Source organism: Apodemus sylvaticus, chromosome 14, assembly GCF_947179515.1.
Source record: "Apodemus sylvaticus chromosome 14, mApoSyl1.1, whole genome shotgun sequence".
In the NCBI taxonomy this organism is placed as follows: domain Eukaryota; kingdom Metazoa; phylum Chordata; class Mammalia; order Rodentia; family Muridae; genus Apodemus; species Apodemus sylvaticus.
In genome coordinates, this window is record NC_067485.1 from 42,027,216 (window position 1) to 42,054,847 (window position 27,632).

The 27,632-nt window shown below is 45.7% G+C and overlaps 1 protein-coding gene across 1 annotated transcript in view; it reads right to left on the reverse strand.

Moving 5' to 3' along the window:
- Kiaa0319 (KIAA0319 ortholog) overlaps window positions 1-25,954 on the reverse strand; it is a 42,424-nt gene extending 16,470 nt beyond the window's left edge. The window contains 12 exon segments of the mRNA XM_052156880.1: window positions 273-421; window positions 1,737-1,869; window positions 3,802-3,925; window positions 8,364-8,592; window positions 9,202-9,334; window positions 11,724-11,816; window positions 14,301-14,388; window positions 15,704-15,801; window positions 17,512-17,610; window positions 22,187-22,376; window positions 22,919-23,694; window positions 25,858-25,954. Coding sequence (XP_052012840.1) covers window positions 273-421; window positions 1,737-1,869; window positions 3,802-3,925; window positions 8,364-8,592; window positions 9,202-9,334; window positions 11,724-11,816; window positions 14,301-14,388; window positions 15,704-15,801; window positions 17,512-17,610; window positions 22,187-22,376; window positions 22,919-23,694; window positions 25,858-25,912 — 2,167 coding nt within the window. The 5' untranslated portion in view covers window positions 25,913-25,954.
- Between the last annotated feature and the right edge of the window lie 1,678 nt (window positions 25,955-27,632).

Below are 27,632 nucleotides of genomic sequence, written 5' to 3' on the forward strand. Positions count from 1 at the left end.
AGCAGAGCAAACTGCTTGGCAAACAAAAGGTAACACTATTTCCCCGCAGAGAATGTTGGCTCATGGCTTCCTCGTCTACACATTCCCTCAAGCCAGGACTTAACTGAAGCCATGTCAGGGGGGAGAGGCAGCCCGTCTGGGCAGAGCTCGGTCAAGTGCGAACGCCAACATTAACACCAAGATTGCTGGGTAATCATTAACGGCTGGGGACCTGGGAGGCTTGAAGGCATGGCAGGCTCGAGTCCTGTCATCATGTCACCGTGTCCACTCACCCTTCTTCACAGCCACAGTGAGGGTGGACGTGCTGCTCAGACCCTGCTGGTCTCTGACGGTTAACCGGAAGTGGTAGGTACCCACCTGAAGCCCGGTGACAGTGGCTATGGCTTTGTCCACGTTCTCCATCTCCACTGCACTGGGGCCTCTGCAAAGTGGGGATGTGTAGTCAAAAGGTGGGGCATGAGATCTGTGCCCTAGCGAAGGCCTCTGCCTCTGCCTGTAGTGACCATCTGGTCTCCTATGGAGTTCTAAGATGACTTTACATGCACACATGTTCTCGAGCTTGGCATGAGGGTCAAAGCTAAACAAACAAAATGTGCTGGGTTCTGGGGAAATGTTTTTTCTTTTTTTTTTTAATTGAGATGCTACTGAAAAGATCTCTCTTTAGAAAATAAAACCTTAGAAACTGTTTTGTTTTGTTCTTTTTTTTTTAAGATAGGGTCTCACCATTGTAGCCCAGGCTAGCCTTGAACTCATGATGAGCTTTCTGCTTCATCCTCCTAAGTGCTGAGATTACAGGTGTACACTACCATACCCAACCTCCCATTTCTTCTTTGAATGAAACTCCATTAAGTTCTCATCTCGCTTCAGAGCACACATAGAGGAGGAAGGCATGGACCAGATGATCTGCAATTATGTCCCTAGACCTGATTGTTAGACAGATTCAGGTTTGCATCTGTACAAAGCCTCCTCCTGTCTAGGTAACTTTAACTACTCAGCCTCACTGGCTTCTTCAAGCTTGAGTTTTTCTACTTGAAAATGGGGATGATCCAGCCCACTGTAGTGGCACATGCCTTTAATCCCAGCACTTGGGAGATAGAGGATAGTCAGAGGCAGGTGGATCTCTGTGAGCTGAAGGCCAGCCTAGTCTACAAAGAGAGTTCCAGATCAGTTAGGGCTACACAGTAAAATTTTGTTCCAAATAAACCAAAAATAAGAATGGTCCAGTTGCCTCTTCAGAAACCATGTAGTATTGAGACCCAGAGGTAAAAGCTCAGGAAATGTTATGAATTTCACCTTGAACTCTGTGCATCTGTTACATGCTGGTTGGGTGTAGACAGACTGCACACAGCTTTCCCTACATCTCTTTTACCAGGAAATTAACCTCACACCAAGCCAGCCCCATGCACCACTTCTGGGTTCTACGTCCCTCCACTGCCTACCCCTGTCCGTCTTCCCCACAACACTATTCTGTTTCATTTGCCTGTTTGTTTGAGTTGGGGGAGGGGGCATCTCACTAGATAGCTTAGGCTAGCCTTGAACTCAAGAGGTTCCTGCCCAAGTGCAAGGATTATGAGCATGGACCATCATGCCTATAATATGTATTTTTAATCAATACGGACCGGTTACTCCTTGCTTAAATCTTGACTCCTCAACAACCTCAAGCTGCAGGTGAATGCGATCCCCCAGGGAAGGGGTGCTGTGGGTCATCGCTGACACAGCCTGGGTGGACACACTACCTGATGTGCTCCCAGTGGTAGCAGACGATGCCGTGGTCATCACTGCTCCGGCTCCCGTCCAGTGTAGCACTCTGCACGGGGAAAACCAACTCCTTATCTGGGCCTGCCACGGCCACTGGAGCCTGGTTGCTTTCTAGAGTTGGAGACATTCACGGGAGGAAAGAAGGGGGGAGGTAAAGCAGGAAGGAGGGAGGAAGGGAAGAACGAGGGAAAGGAAGGTGAGAGGGGGAAGGGAGGAAATAAGGGGAAAGGGAAGGAGAGAAGAAAGAAAAAAAGGAGAGAGAAGGGGGAACCGAAATCAGTGTGCGTAGACTTCTGCCTCTACAGCCCCACTGTCTAGTGCAGCATCTGCTAAATAGCAAATGTTGAAAATATTTCAGTTTGGGGCTGGAGAGACAACTCAGAGTGTAAGAGTAGGGCTGCTCTTCCAGAGGACCTGGGTTCAATTCCCTGCACCCACATGGCGGCTCACAACCATCTGTGACTCCAGTTCCTAAGCCTCCTTCTGGCCTTCACAGACATTCATGCAAGCAAACACCTAAGCACATAAAATTAAATAAATATCGGTAATGGAGGAAAATATTTCATATTTCATAATATTGGAAGAAAGAAAAAATATCATTTGTTTTGTTATTTTTAACAATAGCTACTATTTCTGCTTAAAAAAAAAAAAAAGGCCACATCATACAGCCACAGCCATTAGCACTGGGATGTCCTTCCTGTCTTTCCCTCACTGCCCTCCTCAGTATGCATAGTGGTTTCCTGAATTCAGGAGGGCAAGCATCTATGTAGTCCCTCGTGAGAGCCCTGCCCCTCCGGGAGTCACCTCACTCCAATCCTGGCCCCCACAGGCCTAATTCTAGCTTTTCCTCCAGCCACACTGTTTCCAGCTCTTCAATGTACCCAGCCCCTTTCTTCCTGTGGCTTCTGGGAATCTGGTCCCCTCTTTCTTTCCTTCTTTCTTTCTTTCTTTCCTTCTTTCTTTCTTTCTTTCTTTCTTTCTTTCTTTCTTTCTTTCTTTCTTTCTTTCTTTCTTTCTAAGATTTATTTATTTTATGTATATGAGTATACTGTTGTTGTCTTCCGACACACCAGAAGAGAGCATCAGATCCCATTGCAGATGGTTGTGAGCCACCATGTGGCTGCTGGGAATTGAACTCAGGACCTCTGAAAGAGCAGTCAGTGCTCTTACCCGCTGAGCCATCTCTCTAGCGCTCCCCACTTTCTGAGCACCTTTCTTCTTTCCCTCCATTCGTCACCCTTCTCCTCCTGATGATCCGCCATGAGTGTGGCCACTGGGACTCTGGGAATGGCTATCTGTGGCCCCGAGTGCTCTGTGGGTGCTCTTCATGTGGCCTTCTTACTGAGGAAAGCACCTGAACAGCTTCATGTCATTACACATGCCCTTGTCACAGCCCAGGAAGGGCAGGGCCAGGGCCATCTTTAATCCCGCATCCCTAGGCTCAGAGCACCTTTAACATCTTAGCCGAATCACTTAATGAAGAAAACAAATGAGCTGTCTTTCCCTTGAGACCGTGCCCATCGTCAGCACACCAGGCAATGGTTGTGGAAACAGCAAGCCTATTATAGAGAAGTTCTGAAGCCAAGACCACGGTAAGCAAGGTGTGGCTACCTGCCTGTGCATCTCCTGAAGGCTAGGGTCGGGGTTTTTGAAAACACTAATCAGTGAATGGAACCTGGATTGATCCCCCACCTGTGTCTGACTGCATCTGAGAGGCCACACAGTCAGTCAGTCTCCTTAAGATGCCCTAGAATGCTCCCAAGGCAGGTATGACAGTTACCATACAACAAATCAGAGACACATTAGGTATTGATAACAAATATCATTTTATCTTTTGTACTATGGTTTAGAGACACATGACGAGATGCAAAACGTCAAAAGAAAATTGGTTCTATGACACACCAGCTCTCACGTCCCAGACTTCCTGCCAGCTCAGGAGCCTCAAGATACTACCACCAGGTTAGATATATCTGAAGGCCAAGAGTCTGGTCAATTATTTCTGCTTTTATCTCTGGGGTCAGATCTCATTTGTATCTCACCTACCAGCCTGGACAGTCACAGAGGCGAAAGCGGTGGACTGCTGTCCTGAGGAATCCGTCACCATCAGCTGAAATGTGTACTCTCCTTCCTGCAGCTCAGACAAGTGAAGGTATGGGGTCTGTGCTCCCTACACACAGCAGAAACAACGACAAAAAGACTATCATTAGAGAAGAACAAGGAAACAGTGTTCCATGACAGATGCTCCTGGTTTCACTTAATGCAAAAATACTACTTGATAACAAGCTAGATGCAATGGTTGAGTCCTAACACACCAGCTACTCGGTGCCCTAGTTAGATTTCTTTTTCCAATTTGACTCACACTATGGTCATCTGGGAAGAGGGCACTGTAGTTGAGAAAATGCGTCTATCAGATCAGCCTGTAGGCAAGTCCGTGGGAGCATTATCCTGATTAATGACAGATTTTAGAGAACCCAGTGCACTGTGGGTGGTGTCACCCCCAGGTAGGTGGTTCTGTGTTGTATGAGACAGTAGGCTGAGCAAGCCATGGCGGGCAAGCCAGTCAGCAGTGTTCCCCTGTGGCCTCTGCTTCAGCTCCTGCCTCCAGCTTCCTGTCTTGAGTTCCTGCCCTGACTTCCCTTAATAATGGATCTCAACCTATGAGGTGAAGGAAAGTTTTTCTCCCCCACATTCCCTTTAGTCATGGCCTTTATCACAGCAACAGAAAGCAAACAAAGGTTCTTGGGAAGCTGAAGCAAGGGGGGTGGCAAATTCAAGGCCTGCCAGGGACACAGAGCAAGTTCAAAGCTGATCTGTGCAGCTTCGTAAGACCCTAGCTCAACAATAAAAAGATAAAAAGAAATAGGGATAATGTTCAGTGATAGAGTGCTTGCCTAGTATATATGAGGTGCTAGGCTCAGTGCATGCAAAAATTAAAAGAGGAAAGAAAGTAGCAGAGTGTGGGGGACACGCCTTTGTCCCAGCACTTGGGAAGGAGGGATAGGCCCATCTCTCTGACTTTGAGGCCAGCCTGGTCCTACCTACTTAATGAGGCCCTGTCTCAAAAGGGGTTGGGGAGGTGGGAAGAAAAGGAGGAAAGAAGAAAAATAAAACAGTATGAACCTAAGAAAATGTAAGTTTGAGTCTTTTGTGTATCCTCATATCGCTGAAGGAACATAAATTAACAAAACTTCATAAAAGAAGCCAATACAGCAGTGTTAAAACAGGGTCCTAGAATGGGGTCATGTGAGAAGATCTAAGTGCTTGCGAGAAAACTCCAAGAAACCAAGACATGAATCTTGTGACCTCATTTTTAAGAAAACACAGAAAAAAAAAAAAAAAAAAAAAAAAAAAAAACCAGCCTGTTCTATAGAGTGAGTTCCAGGACAGCCAGGACCACACAGAGAAACCCTGTCTCGAAAAACCAAAAAAAATTAAAAAAACCAAAAACAAAAAAAAAAACAAAACAAAACCCAAAAAGGAAAGAAAACACAGAACTGTTCTTGGATTGTGTTTTTGTGCTCCTCCCGGGTGTATCGGATAGGAGTGAGTTTACTTCAGATGACTCCTTACCGGCTATCGTTTGTTTGCACATCTCTATGGAAAACCCACGTGTTGGCTTGTTTGCCACGTGCAGCTTGCCCTTGTGATCATACACTTTACTCATGTGACTCTTGTTAACCATGAACATATAAACTGTCTGATGCTCTGAATAAAGTTGGTCATTGTGTGAGACTTGAGTTGCTCTCGTTTACCAGCTCCACTCTCCCAGGTCCCACGGCTTCTAGAGCAGTAAATACAGCAGTATATGCTGTGGTGTCCTTCACCAAGCAAGCTCACCTCTGTTTCTCAGAGATCACAGCCAGCCGCATGTGCATGCTCACCAAATGCAGTTCATGTTCAAAGTGAGCCTACATGAGACCCTGTTTTCATACATACATAATACATACATACATACATACATACACATACACATACATACATACATACACATACATACATAATACATACATATATACACATAATACATACATACATACACATACATATACATACATACATATATACACACACATACATACATATACACACATACACACATACATACACACACATACACACACATACATACATACATACATACACGCACATACACACACATACATACATACATACATACATATACACATACTAAGCAAGCCAGCCATCCAGGTAGTGGTGGCAGGACATGCTTTTAATCCCAGCACCCAGGAGGCAGAGGCAGGGGCAATCTCTGAGTTTGAGCCCAGCCTGATTTACATAGTGAGGCCTGTCTGAAAAGAAAATTTTAATACTATAAGAAAAATAAAATTAAAATTTCTATGATGTGCTGTGGCGTGGATGTTGCAGCCCAGGGCTTTAATCCCAGCACTCAGGAAGCAGAAGAAGGTGGATCTCGTGAGTTCTTTGAAGCCAATATGTTTTGCAGAGTGAGTTCCAGGACAACCTCCCCCCCAAAAGATTTACTATGAAAAAACATAATAAAATCACACAACAATATAAAGTCTATGACAAATCACAATCCATACATCTGCAGACACATCCAAAAACACAGAAATGTTCTAAGGCTTGTGAGCTAAAGTTATAAAAGTCATTATCTCCAATAAGGGGTTTTATGGAAGTTGTTATTCAAGGAATATTTTATTTTGTTAATGTTTATTTGTATGTTTGGTTTGGTTTTTTGAGACAGGGTTTCTCTGGATATTCTGGAACTCACTTTGTAGGCTAGGTTAACCTTGAACTCACAGAGATCTGCCTGCTTCTGCCTCTGCTAGAATTAAAGGCCACCACTGCCCAGATTTTTTTTTAAAGATTTATTTATTGTTATATCTAAGTACACTGAAGCTGTCTTCAGACACACCAGTCAGCAGTCAGTGCTCTTAACTGCTGAGCCATCTCTCCAGCCCTTGGGGTTTTTTTTTGTTGTTGTTGTTGTTTTGTTTTTGTTTTTTGTTTTTTGTTTTTTTTGTTTTTTGTTTTTTTTACAGAAGCAATTCACAGAACTGAGCATGTATTTCAGTGGATAGAGAATTTGCTTGGTATGCACAAAGCCCTGAGTTCATAAAACTGTAGGGGTATACATGTATTTTCCTAGTGCTCCAGAGGCAGAGGCAGGAGAATCAGAGGTTTAAGGTCATCTCTGTCTACATAGTGAGCTTCAGGCCCTGAGAACATGACGCAGACTCATCTCTTGGTGTTGATTGGACAAGCCTCCTCAAGTATCTGGGAGGGTGTTGTTGGAATTTCAAATCCCAATAAGCCCAATCTCTTTAAACACGCAATCTTGTTATTGTAATTATAAGCTATAAGTCTAGATTGGGCAGATCTAACACTATACTAGCTTATTCTCCAGCTATGAGACCCCTTGTTACTTGTGGTTTCTCCTGACCGCGTACGTGTTTTTGTTCCATCATGGCTTCCTCCTCCTCTTCTGTCCCCTCTCCTTCCCTTTTCATCTTCTTCTCTTCTCTGTCTGCCCCCACTCTCAAACCTCTAGCCCACCTTTCCCCAATACTGTCCCATCACAGGCTCTAGCCTTTATTAACCAGTAAAAATGGGGAGAAGGTTCGCAAAAGATCACCTGATCAACTTTTATGGGGTGGGAGGAAGGGAAACTCCTCTTGAGGAAACAAAATTAGCATCAAAATATAAACAACATCAGGACAACCCACAACAGGAGGGGTTTTCTACATACTGGGCAGTACCATTCCATGGGTGTGGCCCTGGACCACAGAAAGAGAGCTGCGTCCCAGCATCACACCCTCTCCCTCCTGACTGGGTGCAATGTGATTACGTGCCTCAAATTTCTACCACCAGGATGGACTGCACCCTCAAACTGTGAATCCAAATAAACACTTCCTTTCTTAAGTTGTCTCTCTTGAGAGTTTTGTCATAGAAATGAGACAAATACAAGTCAATAATCCACCTGGGCCATTAATTAAGTAATGGAAAGCCTGATCACCTTGCATGAGTAAGGAGACAGCAGAGGTTTCCAAGTCATTGTGCCTGTAGACAAATGCACTTAAAAGTTAGAACAGACTGGGCAGGAGCTGTAATTCACATGATAGAGCGTATGTCTAATGTGTAAGGCCTCAGGGTTTGATCCTTAGCCCATACCGCGCGCGCGCGCGCGCGCACACACACACACACACACACACACATCACGGAGACATTCTTAAAGAAAGAAATGACTAGATGATAGATATAGACAAGATAGTACAGATTTCAGAAAATGGGGCAAACCTGGGGATATGTGAGCAGGGGATGTAAACCTGGGGCAGATCTGTAAGGTTAGATGTTCTTCCAACCATTTCCTGGTTTGAGAAATTTATAAAATAGAATTTCTGATTTAACAACCTCCTTAAACTGGGAATAGATGAATGGATGATAAATGATAGTCAGACAGACACATACATACATGCATGCATATATACATACATACATGGATGATAGAAAGAAAGAAAAAGAAAGAAAGAAAGAAAGAAAGAACAAAGAAAGAAGGAAAGAAGGAAGGAAAGAAGGAAAGAAGGAAGGAAAGAAAGCATCTGCAGGCAGGATAGAGGACTTGCCTGCATGACCATCCCTTTGCTCTCACCGCCAGGGTCTGGGAACCACTCATAGAGGACAATCTGGTGATCATCACTGCTCTGGTTCCCATTCAGAATGATGGTGTTTTGGGGCAAAGTAATGGTCTGATTTGGCCCTGCGTTGGCAACAGGTGGGTAGTCCACAGCACCGCGGATGATGAGGACTGCAGTGGTGGAGTTAACAACGCCGTCCGAGTCTGTGATGGTCAGCCTAGAAAGAGAAAAGGAAACTCATACATCCAAGGGTGTGCCACACCTGGCAGGAAGTGCTCACCTGAGCCCGCTCAGACCAACCATTCCCCCCGAAGAGGTGAGAATCGAAACTTGAAAAGGAGGGGAAGAATAGCAGAGGGGGCGGGAGAATAGTTTTCTTGCTTCTGTCGCAGTAGGTTCCCTTAACCTTCGACTCGCAAATGTTCCCACATTATGGTTGAGCTTCTATGCATTTACTAGTCTCTGAGATGCTGAGTGGCAACTGTGTCCCCTCCAGGCCACCCAGAAGCTTCTCTAGACCACTCGACTCATCTTAAGAGTGCTACCAAGCACAGCTCTCAAACCAAAACCACTGGACTCTCTCCCATCAGAACTTCAGTCCAAGTTAGAAAAAAAGAAAAGGGCTCAAAGGAGCATGTGAACAGAAAAGACGCTTAAACACCCCACGGCCCAGAGTGCTCATTTTGAGGTCATGGACATAGGGGAAAGATTTTATCTCCTTCTGTTTAGAGATACATTGCTTTTATTTTTTATAGAAAGCATTGGCATAAGAAACTGACAAAGGAAAAGTCCTGGGTAAACACAATAAAGGTGGAAACCCACTTGCCTAAAAGTGTAGTTACCAGGATCTAGGTTCGACAATTGTAAGATTGGGGCGTCAGCTGGAAACGTCTCTCCGAGGAAGGGCCCCTCGACTTCTTCCCAGTGGTAACTCACTATTTCAGTATCATCTGTACTTTCTACAAAGATGATGAAAACAAAATCCAAAGTGAGTTATGGGGAGCATGAGATGGGAGCTTTATGACGAACGCACTGAACACTGAAATGCATTTAGAATAAATGAACATTCACACAGATCTCAACGATCAACGCCATGCATCGCAGCTGTCTCCCAGGCCCTAAGTTGTCAGCACTGTTTTTCTAGATTTTCGTAGGTGTGCGCAGGGCTGTTCTAACGTGTTGAATATTTAGGAAGCAGAGTGCCCGGTACTGAAGCACAGAATGAATCCCCTTGAAATTCTGCTCCTACTCGCCCTGATGACCTGCTACCCACAGCTTCATATCTTAACTAAAGGTTCCTTTACCATATATATTAACGATTAAATGTAAGCCAGAGAAAAGAGACCTTGTTTTGCATAAAATGTCTCCACTTGAAAGAGCCAACCAGGGTGGGCCTGAGGTGGCTCAGCAGCTATAGGACAAGCTGAAGACCTGAGCTCAGCTGCTGGGATGCACAAGGTGGAAGAAGAGGATTGACTATCAAAAGTTGTCCTTTGGGGAATATAAGGACAGAGGAAAAAAAAAGGAGGGAGGTGATTGGAGAATGGATGGAGAGAAGAAGGTTTATGGGACATATGAGGAGGGGGGGAATCTGGGAAAGGGGAAATCATTTGGAATGTAAACAAAGAATATAGAAAATAAAAATATAAAAAAAATAAGTTCAATCACCTTAAAAAAAAAAGTTGTCCTTTAAACTGTACATGTGTTGTGAAGTGTGTGTGTGCGCGCGCGCGCGCGCGCGCGCGCGCACACACACACACACACACACACAAAAACACGGAAGAGAAGGTTCAGTGGTACAGTGCTTAACTACCAGGCATGTGAAGCCTTGAGTTTGCTCCCCAGTAGTGGAGAAGGAGGCTGTGGCTTGGCATGGTAGTTCACCTGCATTCAGGAAACTAAGGCAGGAGTATTTCCATGAGTTCAAGGCCAGACTGGGCTACATGGTGAGACCTTGTCTCACAAAAGAACAGGGCTGGGGATACAGCTAAGCGACAGAGTGTTTGCCTGGCATCCACAAAGGCGTGGAGGGTTCATCTCCATATCACAAAAAAAACAAACAGTAAAAGAGAGCAGCCACGTGCCACGCAGAGCCACAGATGGAGAAGGAGGCTGGCCTTTCATCAAGTTCATTTAGGGGATAAATGTATGTGGCTGACTAATAACCCTGTATGGTTTTTGTAACTAAGCTAGTCTGAATCAGATTTAAAACCCTGAGGCCTTTTCTCATACAATCATCTCCATTTAAAAAGTCCCTCATCAGCCAGGCTTGGAGATAACATGCGCCTATAACCCCAGCACTAGGGAAGGGGTCCAGAGATCATCAGAGGTCAAGGTCATCTCTAAGTACATAGCAGGTGTGGTGACAACCTGAGCTGCAGGAGAGAGCAAGCAAGCAAACAAGCAAATGTGCTGTGTGCTCAAGTTGGAGAAGGGGGAGATTGTAGACGTGATGCCGAGTGAATGCGAGCAGTCACACGGCTGTCGGGTTCACATCCACAGGCTAGTAGGCAGGGCAACCCTCAGGAGCAATAGGCATGACCACGCCTTTTCCCTCTCCACCAGGAGTGGGATTAACTTTGTGACTGGATGAACATAAGAGCAGTTGCAGAGCTCTTTACCCTGCTAAGGCAAGCCAAACGCTGGATTCTCATTTGTCTGGACACCCAAAGTTACACTATCCTTAAACTCTCCTTAAAAAATAAACTCTGAAGCCGGGCAGTGGTGGTGCATGCCTGTAATCCCAGCACTTGGGAGGCAGAGGCAGGGGGATTTCTTGAATTTGAGGCCACCCTGGTCTGCAGAGTGAGTTCCAGGACAGCCAGGGCTACACAGAGAAACCCTGTCTCGAAAACAAATAAACAAACAAACAAACAAAAGAATAAACTCTGAATAAATTAGTAAAGTGAAATACTACACTCTGTCACTGAAGCCAACACCATTCGTATTTAAAGGCCCTGTCCAATTGCTAATATACAACAGCTACCTGATTCACAAAAGAATGATTAGTAATTATTTGAATTACAAATCAAATATCTGATGTTAATGAACATTGTATTTGTTTGTTTGTAGTTTGTTGTAGACCGCGTCTCCCATATCCCAGGCTGGCCTGGAATTCCCTAAGTCACTGAAGATGACCTTGAATTCCCGACCCTCCTGCCTTTGCCACCCAAGTACTAGCTAGGATCACAGGTATGCTACCACTCCCAACTGGAAGCTGATGAGCCTAGGACAGAAAGCTAAAAGAAACCCGTTTATCGTGGTGTGACTGTAAGCCTTCTTGGCCCTGACACAAAGCACTCAATCTGACAGTACACACAGAAACCTCCGGACATGGAGGATACGCACGGCTGCCATCGATCTGGGCTGAGGTCAAAGGCACACTGAGTTCTTGTATCTGGGGAGAAACAATAGCTACAGGTGGCTGGTTGACTCTTGCAGCTGTGAGACAAAAAGAAGACAGCAACTAAGCCCACACCGCATACACCAGTCAGACGCGTGCAAAGGCGTCCTCTTTCTAAATGCTTATTCTAAAATCCTGTAGAGATCTCTGCACATATACCCGATGCTGCTCTCCTCCCCGACACACCTCCCTGGGTCTCAACTGTGGAAAACTCCCCGAACTGTCCAACCCCTCCTGTGGATTTTGAGCTTGTCTGTCAGTTTACAATTCTATAGGTAATCCCAGACTCCGGGGGTAAGTCGTGGAATATGTGCTGTGGTTACAAAAAATGAAGACTAGATTGCAAGGTCTTATTTATCCCAGGAGTAGTGGTTTAAATAGGTATGGCCCCCAGAGATTCATGTGTTTCAATGCCAGGCCATAGGGAGTGGTACTATTAGGAGGTGTGGCCTTATTGGAGGAAGTGTGGCCTTGTTGGAGGAAGTGTGGCCTTATTGGAGGAAGTGTGACCTTGTTGGAGGAAGTGTGGACTTGTTGGAAGAAGTGCATCACTGTGTAGGCAGGCTTGAGGTCTCCTATGCTCTGCCCAGTGTGGAATAAGAGCCTCCTCTGGCTGCCTGCAGAACACAGTCTCTCCTTGATGCCTGCAGATCAAGATGTAGAACTCTCACCTCCTCCCCCACCATGTTTGCCTACAAGCTGCCATGCTTCCCACCATGATGATGATGATGATGATGATGATGAACTAAACCGCTGGAACTGTACTTTCCAGAGTAAATCACCAATTAAATGTTTGCCTGCGTAAGAGGTCTCTTGGTCATGGTGTCCCTTCACAGCAATGGAAACCCCAACTAAGACATCAGGGTAGCCTCCAATTCATTATGGATGACCTTTTAAAGTCCTGATGCCCCTGTCTGTGACTCCCAAGTGCTAGAATTACAGGGTGAAATATAGCTGTATTCAGTGCTGGGCAAGAACTCTACTAACTGAGCTATATCCTCAGACCATGAATAGGATCTTAAATCTTTGACTAAAGGTACCTGCCACCATCACAAGACTTCAGCTGTATTAAGTAGACCATGGAAAAGGTAGAGGTGCTGGCCTCCGGAGAAATGGGTAGGAGGTGGAGGCCAATGGCTCAGCTGAACTGATGGGTAAGTAGAAACTGGGAGCCAGGACATAGATAGAGCAGGGTGTACCCACCAGGACTGAAGGTCACCTACTCTAATCCACGCAAATACACTGAATTATGACCCAGAGATGGGCTTGCTGATCAGCCATGACATTCATGCAGGTGCCCCTGATTCTTTAGGTGTACAGATGAATGCATTTGAAATACCCATGCTCTACATGAAAGTTAAACATAAGGGAAGAAAGTGGACAGAGTGAGTGTTGGACGGGGAGGACCAAGGCACAGTTTGTTATCATTCAAGAAGAGCAAGCGGTTACCTGGTAGACTTGAGTAGCATGTCAAGAAAATGCTAGAGTTGTATAAAAAGCAAAAGAAAGCAAAAAAGACAAGACCTAATCCTTGCACATTTTCTCTACAATGGTGCCTGTGGTGGTTTAATGAGAATGGCTCCCAAAGGCTTAGTCACCAGAGAGTGGAACCATTGAGAAGGATTAGGAGGTGTGGCCTTGATGGAGTGGGTGTGGCCTTGATGGAAGAAGCCACTGTGGCACTGGGGGTGGGCACTGAGGTTTCAAATGCCTACACCGGGCCCAGTCTCTTTCCTCTCCTGCCTGCCACCCTGCCTACCTACCTGCTGCCTGTGCATCCGGCTGTCAGCTAGTCCTCCAGCACCACACCACGCCTGCCTGCATGCTGCTGCCATGCTCCCTGCCACAGTGATAATGACCTAAGCCTCTGAACCTGTAAGCAAGCCCTTAATTAAATGCTTTCCTTTATAAGAGCTGCCTTATAAGCCGGGCACTGGTGGTGCATGCCTATAATCCCAGTACTCTGGGAGGCAGAGGCAGGCGGATTTCTGAGTTCGAGGCCAACCTGGTCCACAGAGTGAGTTCCAGGACAGCCAGGGCTATACAGAGAAACCCTGTCTCGAAAAAAAAACAAATCCAAAAAAAAAAAAAAAAAAGAGTTGCCTTATAAGAGTTGGTCATGGCATCTCTTCATGACTATACAAGTCTAACTTATATAAATAAAAATTAAAAGAGTGTGTATTAAACATTGTCTGGCCCAAACTCCAAAAGGCAGTCCAAATATCCAGAAGTGAACTATAAGATTTCTGGTGTTTAGATAAAAGCCAGCATTCTTCAGGAACTTGGGAAGCCAGTTCCCTTCTATCAAAGGGCCCCTTTACCTCTGGCAAAAGGGACATAGGGTTATCTTGTGGTGTTTATCGCATATCAAAGCACCTGCTGGCTCCCTCAGTATCTACAGTAAAATCTTTCCCTCCACCACACCACGGAGCAGTCATGTCATCAGTTTATACCACCATGTCATCCAGGTGCCGGAACTTGAGACTAGCACAGCCAAGATGCCATTCTCCCAGCAGACTCACCTGGCATAACCGTGACATTGACATATCCTTCTCCAAATGCATTCTCACTAGAAACAGCCACTCTGAAGGCATAGAGTCCCACAGACAACTGCAATGTGAAAACAGACACACAGGTGAGCATCCAAAGACATGGGCATCTGCCTTCTAGGAAAGGCTACAATGTCCCAAGGCATGGGAGGAAGCTTCATTTCAGTCAGTCTAGGACTGCTACACATTTGAGAGCTGCGCTCTAGCATACCTACACAGGCCTTTTGCTTAGTGTCTTAGTTAGGGGTTTACTGCTGTGAACAGACACCATGACCAAGGCAAGTCTTATAAAGGACAGCATTTAATTGGGCTGGCTTACAGGTTCAGAGGTTCAGTCCAGTATCATCAAGGCAGGAGCATGGCAGCATCCAGGCAGGCATGGCGTAGGAGGAGCTGAGAGTTCTACTAGCTGCTAGTGAAAGACTGACTTCCTGGCAGCTAAGGTAAGGAAGGGTCTTAACTATTCCAACAAGGCCACACCTCCTAATAGTACCACTTCCTGGGCTGAGCATATACAAACCATCACACTTAGTAACAGATGTCACAGGCTTTAACGCAGCCAAGGACAGCAGCTCTCAGAGGGGCATGTATGGAAGCGTGCTGGACTTTGGTTTTTGTGGAGTGGTGGTGGGTCAGTGCTGCGAGTGAGCCCAGGGCCTCACAGAAGCTCAGCAGGGACTCTACACTGATCAGCAACAACAGAGTCTGGAGCCACATATTCTACCATGTGTGACTGGCAGAGGTCTGGGCACCACACTTGGAGAAATAGCTCAGTCACATAGCAATGATGTGAGCTGGCAAGGCACTGGGATTGGTATAGCCTTGAGCAGGAAGACGTTCGCCTCATAAGAAACCAGACCCCAGGTAGGTGTCTTCTTGTGTGTGGAGCAGTATTTGACAATCTAAGCACTTTGTGAACCAGATCGGTAGGACTTTGTGTCCTACCTGCTGGACACCTGAGATATCGTTAACACTGTAAAGACTGAAAGAATTAGGCCCAGGCTTTGAACCCACCACACAGCATGCCCCCCCACCAGCCCAGCCCCTTTCTCCAGAGCTGTTACTTTGAGCAATTTAAATGAAGAAAAGACTGAATGTCTCCTCATTTAATCATCCATCGGCCTGACTGAGCTTTATTTAATTGTAAATTTCTGATTTTTTTGAATTGGGAAATCTGATTCTATCTCTGAGGCTGACCTTGAACTTGTAGGATCAAGCAAGCTTCTTGCCTCACTTTCCCAAGCAGACGGAACTGCAGGCACATGCCATCACGCCTGGCTTCTTCATCCACTCTAACTCCTGAGAGGGGATTCTGCACTCAGCAGCAGACTTAAGCTGACTGGAGTCCGAGCTGTGCGGCCTGCCTCGTTACTTACTTGAGAGAGGTGAAGAGTCGGCTTGTTCTCTTGTTTGATTTTACCTTGGAAGTCTACAGGGTGGCTCACTAAACTCCATTCATAGGAGTAGGTTGTGTCTAAAGGAAAAATCAGAAACATGAATGTTTATCAGATCTGAGAGGTCACCTTACAACCCTAAGGAGGTGAATGCCTTAGACCAGCAGCAGCCTTAGATACACAGAGCTCTGCTTCCAAGCCTCATCCTGGTGAGGAATCACAGGGTCTCTGTGGCTTTGCAAATAAAGAGAAACAAAGGCAAAAACAAACTGATCCTGAAAGTACACAAATGATAGAAAATAGGGACTAAAAATTAACCCTCCCCAACCTCCCTGTCAACAAAAACTTTCCCTCCAGGCTGTTGCCAACACCTGATTATCCATAGAATTCCTTCTCGCTGTTGTTGTTGAGAGAGGCTCTCGCTGTGAGCTCTGGCTAGCCTGGCACTCTTATATAATAGATCGAAGTGTCTTTGACCTCACCAGATCTAAATGCCTCTGCCTCCGTAGTACTGAGACCAAAGGTGCCAAGAGCCACACCCAGCTCGACACACACTTGAACTGTATAATTCACTGTATCTTCTCTCCATTTGATGGAAAGCAAATAGGTTTCCGCTCATTTGATTTTTTTTTTGTTTTTGTTTGTTTGTTTGTTTTTTGGAGACAGGGTTTCTCTGTATAGCCCTGGCTGTCCTGAAACTCACTCTGTAGACCAGGCTGGCCTCGAACTCAGAAATCCACCTGCCTCTGCCTCCCAGAGTACTGGGAATACAGGCGTGCACCACCACCACCCGGCTTATTTGATTTTTATAGGGGTTTAAAGACACAGTGTTACCTAAGTGTCTCTTGAAGTAAAGTTGTCTAAAGCCTTTTTTGATAGCAGGGTAGTGTTTCAGCTCATCTCAAGGACTGAGACACAACTGACAGGCACACTGTCCCTGTGCATGAAGTTTTGACCCATGTCACCTGAGAATCAAATTATGCTGACAGGTTGTGGGATGGTTCCGAAGCTCAGGAATAGTGGGCCAGTGGGTGAAGGGAAGGCAAGCACTTCTTGTGTGTCTGTGTGTGTGTGTGCACGCATGTGTGATATGTATGTATGGAGAGTGTGTGTGTGAGTGTAAGTGTATGTGTGCCATAGCATGTGTGTAGAGGTCAGAACACAGTCTCCAGTGTCAGTCCTCTACTTCCAACCTGTTGGAGATGGGATCACTTGTCATTGGCCTCTGTACGGGCCAGGCTGGTTAGCCTATCTCCCACCCATTGTGCCACAGGACTGCTGGGATTATAGATACCTGCCACCATCTGGAGATCTGAACACAGATTCTCATGCTCTGTGGCAAGCTTTGTCCGTGGTACCTCCCTAGCCCCTGAACATTTTTGAGCAGCTGGTCTGGAGTAGTTTGAGAGCCTCTCAACTGTGTTGTTAAAACTACAGCATCTGCAAGCAAGCCTCCCACTGCATGTCAGCCCCTCTCCTCACAGTGGACTCTTCCTGGCCTCCATGAGTTGTCACAGACAGATCAAGGTCTTGCATGTGGCAACCCCTCCTCTCTGATATAACATTGTGTCCTTCCAACCTGACCAGTTAAAGATTAAGAACTATATTTAACTTCGTAGACAACTAGACAACTACTGTGTTTATACTACCTCAGTAAAACTTGACCATGCCCTACTGTGGAACGTTGTGGGAAAAGAGGCATCTAGCCCATGATCTGTGGAGACCTGCCCTGGGAGAGAGTGGCCCAGCTCTACCAGTCTCTGAGTCACCCAAGAATACCAGACTCTCACCTGAAGGGGGCGCTGGCTCAACAGAGGCCTTCAGTTCTGCTTCTCCGTCGGGCAGTGTTAGTAGTAGGTTATCTCCAGCAGACACGGCAAGCGCCTTTACTAAAAGTTCAATAGAAACAGTGCATGCCATTATCCAATATAATGATATTAACCATGTCTCCATCAATATACCTGTTCTTAAGAAGATCATTCCTCATATAATTATTTTACCTAAGGCACTCCACCTTGGGGCCTGTATGGTCTGTTGTGCTGCAAGATAGGGTTTGTAAGTTTAAAACTTCTCACATGAGTTGGCGCTGTGAAGAAAATAATCATTCAGAATGAGCTGATGCTCTGGGCGGCAGTTCTACCAGCAGGTGAAGGACTACTGATCACGCTTGTTTTCTCTGTTGCAGCTAGCTTTTCCGGACTCCCTGGTGAGTGTTCCTTACTTACAGAAAGGTCAAGAGTGCCCGTAAGTGTCTCAGGGTCATTAGTCATGCTGCTCCTCACAAATGGCTGCTAATGGCCGCGCTCTTGGTGCTTTTCCAACAGGAAATCCAGGCAAGCTCCGTATGAAAAGGTAATTTAGCTCCGGCAGCAGGGCCGTTAACTCTCATCAAAAGCGGTTACCTACTAATGCAGCAAAGCCTGCTTCCCGTGCATCCAGAATGGTGCCCATACAGTGCTGCAATGGCTTCATAGGTTTGCCTCAACTGGGCATTAGTGTCACTGTCATTCATAATTTGGTTCAGAATAAACTATTTGAATGGAGTTTTCTGGGACTCCAGCCACCTTCCCACCCTACATCCACGCTTATCAAGAGCTGGGTCAGTCTCAAAGATACCCCAATCTGCCGATAACACCATTAGCAGCCGGGGATCCCAATCCCAGGGCAGCTTCTCTTCCCCACACAGCTTCTCTTTCACCACAATCCCGCTCCTCACTGAGGTTCAGGATCAAAGTCAATAACTTGGGAGGTTAAGGAGAATCAGGGAATCAAAACGGAGTAAGGGCAGTTCTGGGTGCACCTCCGATACCAGTCAGGTCTCAAATGTAGCTGGACCTTTATGGCGGTAGTGATGGTGGTATTAGTATTATTTGAGACAGAATCTTGTACAGCTCAGGCTGGTCTCTTATTCCGTATGTAGTCAGGAATGACCTTGAACTCCTGGTCCCCCTGCCTCCATTTCCCAAGTGCTACATCCTTTACTACAGCTGACAGACGTGCACCTTCACACTCACCCACACTCTTTGAACTTAGCTGTAGCTGTAGCCACCCTCATATTCAAGTTGATGTTGGAGGCATTAAGTCCCACTGACCCTCTGGACTTATTTTGGTTTTTATTTAATTTTCTTGTCACTGTAACAAAATGCTAGGCAGAAGCAACTTGAGGAAGGGTTTACTTTAGCTCACAGCATGGGCAGGTACAGCCCATCTAGGCAGGGACTGTGAGGCAGCAGGAGTGTGAGGCAGCCGATCACGCTGCGTCTGCCCACAGCCAGGAAGCAGAGAGAGACAAATGCTGGTGATCGACTCACTTTTCCTCTTTTATGCCACCCAGTCCCTGGCTCGAGGAGTGATGCTCTTCACAATGAAGGTCTTCCCACCTCATCAAACCCAATCTGCGGGAGCGGGGAGGGGACCGCCCTGCTGTTCTTCACTCTTCTTGGTTCCTTTTGAGCAGCCGAAGGGGAAGAGGCATCAGCAGGGGAAGACCTGGTCTTCCGGGATATTTAGGGTTGCTGTTTAAGACCTGTCTAAGTCACTCCGCGCAGTGGCTGACTCGCCAGTTTCCCCTGAGCCAGAAGCTGCAGTCTCTGGCATTTAGCATGTCATCATAAAACGCCAGGGGATTAAGTAAAGTCGCCTTGGTTCTCTCTCTGCAGGAACTGCACAGCTCTGACTCCCTGCCTGCTAGTTAAAGTCCCAGGAAGGAAAAGGGACACATCGAAAAGTGATTTCAACCTTTATTTCTATGTTCTCTCTAGAAAGTTTCCTATGGAAGTTCTCTTAAAAGGGAATCAGGGAATTGAGTAAAGGATTAGTTAGTTGCTAGGCCCTTTTCCCTCTTGTCCAGATGCCTCTTGCTTGTCAGGTTAGGGGGAAGTTTGGAGCAATAAACTTCTATTGAACCAAGAGAAGAGAGTCACACTTGCAGAAGGAAAAACTTCCATCAGCAAATATGGATTAAACTCACGTAAATTCATATACAGATTCATGCATATACATTCATAAATCTCCATTCAAACCAGTTGGGCCCAGCTTACATGTTATCTCATAATTACATACTTACTTACACACACACACACACACACACACACACACGCACACACGCACAAGTGCTGGTGCTAAATGAATTAAACCCAAGTCTGTAAGAAAAAAGCTTTGTTCTGTTTAGTAAGACTAAGTCTGGGACTGGAGAGATGGTTCAGTGGATAATAGCACTGACTGCTCTTCCAGAGGTCCTGAGTTCAATTCCCAGCACCCACGTGGTGGCTCACAACTATCTGCAATGGGGTCTGATGCCCTCTTCTGGTGTGTCTGAAGAGAGCAATGGTGTACGCATGTGCATAAGAATAAATAAATAAATCTTTGAAAAAAAAAGACTAAGTCTGCCTTGTTATTAAGAACGGACCTGTTCTGTCCGTGGTAAGGAGACGCCTGCCTGCTCCTTCTATTCTCTCTGCAGCTTCTTTTTCCTTCTTTCCCTCTTCATTCTGCACATTGCTCTCTTAATATTTTAAGTTGCCTTATCGTTTTTAAGTTATTCCACTCTGCGTTCTTCTCCTTCTCATCTTGCTGCTGTCTCCTCCTGCTCTGATGTAACAGTGCCCCCACTCCCAATGCCTTACTCCCAGTGCTATGTTCCCAATGCTACCTCTCCAGTGTTATAGCCTCCAGTGTAATCTTTCCTAGTCTTTCTGTACCTTTTCCAGGAGAACAGATTGCATGGTTTTTCCAAGCATCCCTCTTTTCACAAAAGTTCACTAGAAGTGTAAACATAAATCCAAATAAAAAATTGAGTAAGATGTTTACAAATTGAGAGAATGTTTACATGCATATCCATTAAGAGTAATTATTTGGCTAAAGATTCATCATCTGTTACCAGCTCTACAGGTTCATGGAGGGTTAAAAATAATAACTTTTGTGACTAAGTTATTAGTGAAATTTTGTATAGATAAACCCAGTCAGTAGTTTATCTTCTGTCCCTATAGCTAGAGTAAATCATTAGTTCCCTTTTTATGATCTTTGGTTAATAGTTTTACAGTCTCTTGGACTATGCCTTCTTGCTATCTCAGAAATAACTAACTAGTCACACTTGAAGACTGACAGAGCTTTCAATGTAGTTTTGACATGAGGAAGGACTTAATAGCAATCCTATTATAAAAGAACTTAATAATTACTAATATAATTTTAGGAATTCTTATAAGATCATAATTAATAATTAAGAAATCATCTATCTATATAGCATCACTACAAGACAGTATATTTTCGTTGTTCTGAAGAAATCTACTCAAAATCTGCTAATACCTGGTGATTGTTATATATATATTTAATAATAACAGGGAAAATATTAATAGCAGGAATCTTTCTTAAAATGACATCTCCTCAGCCTTGTCTGCAGAAGCAAATCCATCATTAGCTGTACAGCCTACAGCAGAACCATCTCAGGAAGATCACCTGCTAGTTTTTAGCTTCTCCTTAAAGGCACCTGGCACTAATCTAGATAATTTTGTCTTATTTTGTTTTGTTTTGTTTTGTTTTGTTTTGGGTTTTTTTTTTTTTTTTTTTTTGAGACAGGGTTTCTCTGTGTAGCCCTGGCTGTCCTGGAACTCACTACTCTGTAGACCAGGATGGCTTCAAACTCAGAAATCTGCCTGCCTCTGCCTCCCAAATGCTGGGATTAAAGGTGTGCACCACCACCGGCCCTGCAGTAGATAATTCTTCCTATTCTAGACAACTATCTTGTCCTCTCCATCCACAAAACCAGTTCGAGCAAAGCAATCTCCTTCTGGTTCTTCCAAAATGTTGTGAATCTTGACCTCTCATCCACTCGTGATGGAAGAGATTACTTGTGGTGTTGAGAGTCAGAAATCAATGCTCTCAAGACAAGTGCTTTCCCATGGAGAGAAGCATTGAAACTAGAGAACATTGCAGGCCCTTCTGACCTGCCATGTCTTTCTGCTCCCAGCGTCAAGACAGGCCTTTTTTGCAGTTCCTTTTTATCTCCTCATTGAGATCACCCCAAATAGAAATACAGCTGCCTTGTGTTCTTGCTAAAAGTCCATTAACCAGGAATATATACAACACACAGTCCTGTTAGAACGTGTATTGATTCACTAGAGAACAGGCTAGACCCATGTGAGCTGGTTCCCCCTAACCCACCAGTCGCTCCATCAGAAAGGCTTCCTGGCACTCCTGGAGGGTGAGGCGCCCTCCCTCTGCTGCTGTAGCATCGTCTCACAGCATTTCCCATTGCATATCAGCCTCATCTTTCCACCTGTCAGTCTCCTCTCTTGCTCTGCAGAGCCACAGAGGAAATGCACAGACACCATGCAATGCATCTTTTCCTTTGGTTATATAGCACTGTGACTGTTATGTCTCAAGGCTGGGGCTGAAGGGAGGACTACACCTTAAACATGTCACAGATAGATTCTTTAAATGTTTTCTAATTATATTTTTCAAAGTTACCTGTCCTGGAAGTAGTAGGTGACAAGGACCCTGCAGGTGGGGTCAGCCCAGGGAAGACAGTACTGGTAGGAAATGTTGGGGTGCTGTATTCTCTGCTCCATGGCGTGACTGTAAAAACTGAGCTGTTTTCCACCGTGGCTGGGCTAGACTCCAGGCTGGCGGGGGAAGGATTATGGGTAGGCACTGGAACCTGTGGGATAAATTAATAAGGGTATATTGTTATGAAAAAATGTCTATTTGGGTTGAAGAACAGGAAAGCTGCGCAATGGGGTTTTGTGCCCACCCTTTCCAAATTCATGCACTTAAGCTCTAACCCCCGTGGGGTGATTTTCAGGTGAGGGGGAGGTAGAGTCAGGTGGAGGTCACTAGGGTGAGAACACTCATGAACAGTACCAGTGCCTTCGTTACAAGAAGACAGAGCTGGGTGGTGACACAGGCTCCTAATTAGAGTACTCAATGGGCACTCTTAGGTAGATGACCTAGGAAGAGGAAGCTCTGTGTTCTTTCCAAACTGCCTGCACGGCAGGAGCGGGAAACACGACAAAAGAGCGCTGCTCTGTTTCCGGTGAGGCTCTGACAGACATTCGTCCTGTGGCATTCGTCCTGTGGCATCGGCCTGAGGAAGCACCCTTAGGAGAAAGCTCCTTGGGTTCCTCTAGCCTAAAAGAGTCTGGCAGAGCCTAGCCCTGTGATCCTTCCTTGCCTACCTCAGCACATCTCAAGCACACCCACCTCTTTTTCAGAGCTATTGCTCGGTGGTTCTTGGAGCTGTAAAGTCTCTTCTCCCTCCAGTCCCTCTTCTGTGGGTAATCCGGTCACAGAAGAAGGCCGCACACTGCTCACTGCAGAGTGCCTGGGTGTAGGGGACCAAGTCGACTCATTCAGGGCCTGCAGCTGCTCCTGGTCCAGTGGGTGGGGCGTGGGGTCCTGCAGCTTCTCTGCGGAAGCAGCTGAGTTGTCTCCTGTGGCTGAAGCATTGAAACCCCCCTCGCTGCTGGGCAGCAGGCTCCAGTCGGGGTACTCTGAGCTGCCTCTGGGGTCTTGCTGGTTGGAGGGCGGCAGCAGGCCCCGCTCCAGTTCCTTGTATTCATCCGAGTACTCAGCAGTCTCCTCTGGTCCCCCATCTTTGCCTAGAAAGGGCAAGTCCTTCCTGAGGTCCTCAAGGGAGTCTCCCCAAGCTCCTGAGGGGGAGCCCCTGCCCAGCATCATGTCTCCATAGTCCAGGAGCTGCCCGGGCCTCTGGACAGGTCTGCTCACGAAAGTGAGGTAAGACCGGATGGGGCCTGTGGTCCTGGGCTCGCAGTTCTCCGGGTGCATGCAGCTCACCAGATAGCAGCTGCCCTCAAACCACCAGGCCAGGTCACAGGTGGGCAAGTCACAGCAAGCCGCTGTGCAGTCTCCCACGGAGAAGGTTTGAGACACCCGCATGATTCTAATGGTTTCCGGGTTGGGTGAAATGATGGCGTCGGAGTAAGTCCTGCCCTCCGAGCACTGCTGAGAGCTGCCACCTGAAGACCAGAGTGGTACATGATTCAATACCAAAAGTCAGGCTGGTAAGCAAAGCAACTGCTCAGATCTCAAAAGAAGGAACACAAATGACCCATAAAGACTTCGGGAAATCATCCAAGCAGCATCTGTACACCTGGGATATGATCCCAGCACTCTGGAAGTGGAGGCAGGAAGATCTGAAGTTTAAGGTCATCTTTGAGAGCTGGAGGTCAACATGGGTGGACTACATGGGACCTGGTCTTAAGACATCAAATCAAACCCAAGTTCATATGCAGAATCTAGATTTAAAGCTATATTATGCACATATATGCACATATGTGCAAACACACAAGACTTGAACGTAGAAAGGAGACTACAGGAAGAGGAAGGTTTTCAAAGGGGGGAGGGAGAGGATAATGGCAGGGAAGGCTGAGAGACCACCATGTGTCCTTCATATGCAGAATGTAATATACACATACACACACACACATACATGCATAACAGGGAAGCCACTCCAGAAAGCCAGAGGCTCCTCCTCCATGGTACTCTGGCTATCCAGGCAGCCATCAGTCCCCCTGCAGAAGGGTGGGTCCTCTGCACTGTGTTTCCATCCAGGCCCCTGTCTTTCCAGCGACTCATCCACAGTTCACTCACTCATCCATCCACCCGCCCTCTAGTCTTCCTCTTCTCTCTCCATCCCGCTATTCTTTCTATCCACATATGCTTTTCAACTATGCATGTGCCTTTTGACCTATACATTCTATCTCTTCATATAAGTCCATTCTTCTCTACTTGTGTCTCCTTTTTATATAATTTACAACAAGCTTTGTGTAAAAACTAGGTACAGAAGTAACAGGAAAGTACTGTATTTTTGTTTTACTGTATTGTTGATGTTGTTAATAGTTTTTTTTTTTTTTAAATCTCACAGGCTGATGATAGATCATCTGAAAGGAAAATGTCTAAGGAGAAAAATACTTGTCCTCAGTGCATATGTCTAATCAAACTCTTGTTTGGTTGGTTTTTGAGATGGGCCTCACAATGTAGTCCTAGCTAACCTGGATTTCACAGGGATCTATCTGCCTCTGTTTTCCAAGTGCTGGGATTAAAGGTGTGCACCACTATGCCTTGTTTTACATTCCACTTAGTTTTACTCATTCCTAGTAAGGGATGATCATTTACAGGTGTTTTAATAACTGTGGCTTTAGTCACAGACAGTTTCCAACAGGAAACATGGTGCACAAGGAACCACCTTTGTGTTACCTGTACACAGATCACTGTAATAGACAGATTTTTAGGAGCACAGTGGCAGTTGTCTCATTAGCATTTTTGCAGGAAGATTAGCAGTATCATGACACAGGGCCAGAGCCAGGAAGATTGCTCAGTGGGTAAAGATGCATGCTTCCAAGACTGGTGGCCTGAATCCATATGGTAGGAGAAGAGAACTGATTCCCATGAATTGACCTGCACATACTCACACACACACACATACACACACTCACACACACACATATACACACACTCACACACACACAACACACTCATGCATACACACACACTCATGCATACACACACACACTATACTCATACACACACACTCACACACACAACACACTCATATACACACACATACTACACTCATACACACACACACACACACACACATACACACACTATGAGTAAATGCAACATAATGCCAACTATCAGCTCTGTGGAAAGACTACTTCATCCAATGTAAGAGAAATTAGATCTGCCACACATGTTCCTTTTCCAATTACAAAAAAGCAACACTCGAGGCTGATATCTCAAACACAAATCTAGTTTGTAAATCATGTGAATAGTTTTGGTCTATCATTTTTCTGGGAAGAGTTAGATCCAAGATATAGAGGAAACACTCGAGCTGAACACTACAAAACCACACCTCTTAGGAAGATCAAGGGATAATGAGGCGCACACATTGCATTTTTATGACGCCTCTCCTTGACTTATATGAAGACCAAGCCAGAAGTTTCTTCCTGGCCCACATGGTCAAATGTGCTTTCGTTCCCTTGAAGACATGTGTGCTGTCCTGCAGCAAGTGAATCACAGCAGAACCATGTTTAATATCTGGCCCTGTCCACCATAAGCCACGGGAGCCAGATTTTACAAGTCTCCCAGGAGATGATGGTTTGATAATGACTTCCTACCTGCCACAGCTGCCAGCAGCAGCAATGACAACAGTACTCCTGGAGGGAACACCATTTTCCTCACACAGGATGAGGCTTCCAGGGCAGTGGATTTGGAACAGACTCCCTCAGAAGGCTGATGAGCCGGCCAGATGTAGCCTTCTAGAACTTCAAAGAAAAGAAAACAGAGACAAAAAAGAAGAAAGTGTTAGGTAAATGTGGATGGAAATACATCATTCCTGTCCTTTAGTCATGTTACTAGGAAAGCTGTCCTGTTCACAGACTAGAGTCATATCCCCAGCATCCATATCTCTAGAGAAGTTGTCAAAATAGCCGGGACAGTTAGTTCATAAGAAGACACAAAACATGCCCAGCACGGTGGCACACACCTTTAATTGCAGATCTCGGAAGGCAGAGGCAGGTGGATCTCTGTGATTTTGAGGCCAGCCTGGTCTACATAGTGAGTTCCAGAACAGCCAGAGCTAAATAATACCTCAAAAACAAAACAAAAAGCAAAAGGTTTCATGTCAGCTGACCTTACAAACTGGAAATAAAGACCAATCAATAGAGAAAAGCAAGACTCTAAATTCCAGTGTCTTATGGCAAAGGACTTAACCACTGTCGATTGAGAGACTCAAAGGCAGAAGAGAAGAAAGGCTGTAATGGAAAAGGGAGAGGCTTGGGAGTGTTGGGAGAGGAGGCTGCTCCTATGGGAGACAGTCCTGGCTTGCTAGAAGTGAAACATCCAGTGATTAGTATGGGGAACTGTACTGGATAGTTTAATGTCAACTTGACACAAGCTAAAGTCATCTGAGAGGAGGGAACCTCAATTAAGAAAACGCCTCTAGGGTGGGAGAGATGGCTCAGCAGTTAAGAGCACTGACTGCTCTTCGGGAGGTCCTGAGTTCAAATCCCAGCCACTACATGGTGGCTCGCAACCATCTGTAAAGGGATCAGATGCCCTCTTCTGGTGTGTCTGAAAACAGCTACAGTGTACTTACATATAATTAAATAAATAAATAAATAATAAAAAAGAAAATGTCTCTGTAAGATAGAGCTGTAGGCAATCTCTGTGGGGCATTTTCTTAATTAGTAACTGATGTAGGATGGTGGGTGTGCCATTCCAGGACTGGTGGTCTTCCGTTCTATAAAAAAGCAGGCTAAACAAGCCATAGGGAGCAAGCCAGTAAGCAGCGCCCCTGCTCTGCTTCAGTTGTTGCCCCCATGCTTCTGCCCTGTTTTAAGTTACTGTTCTGACTTTCTTTTGATGATGAACGATGATATAAAAGTGTAAGACAGATAAGCCCTTTCCTCTCCAACTTGATTTTAGGTCATGGTGTTTTGTGGCAGCAACAGAAACCCTAACTGCGGCAGGAGTGCTTTTGCTTTGTTTGGTTAGTTCCACGCTAGAAAAGGGGGTTAAAAATTAAGGAAGCTCTCATTTAATAAAGCCCTGTCTGCTTGCAGCTAACTGCTGTAGAAGGTATTAAGTAGTGTAGCAGCCTGCAACTGTCTCAGGAAGCTCCAGTCTGTAGTTTGGGAACGGTCAGCCATGCTGGGTGGGCTTCCTGGTGAGGGAGTTGCTCCTAAGTAATGCCAGTGGACTCATTGGTCCGTTCAGCTGGATAGAACTGCATCTTTGGAGTACTGCTGCCCTCTCTATTCTCCCAAGAAAAGCCACACGGCACACCTCAATGGAAACTTGATCCGAGTCTTGATTTGAGTCCCTCATAAGTTCTAGCAAATGTATGATGCTTTAAGTCACTATTTTTGTAATAATTTATTCTACGGCAACT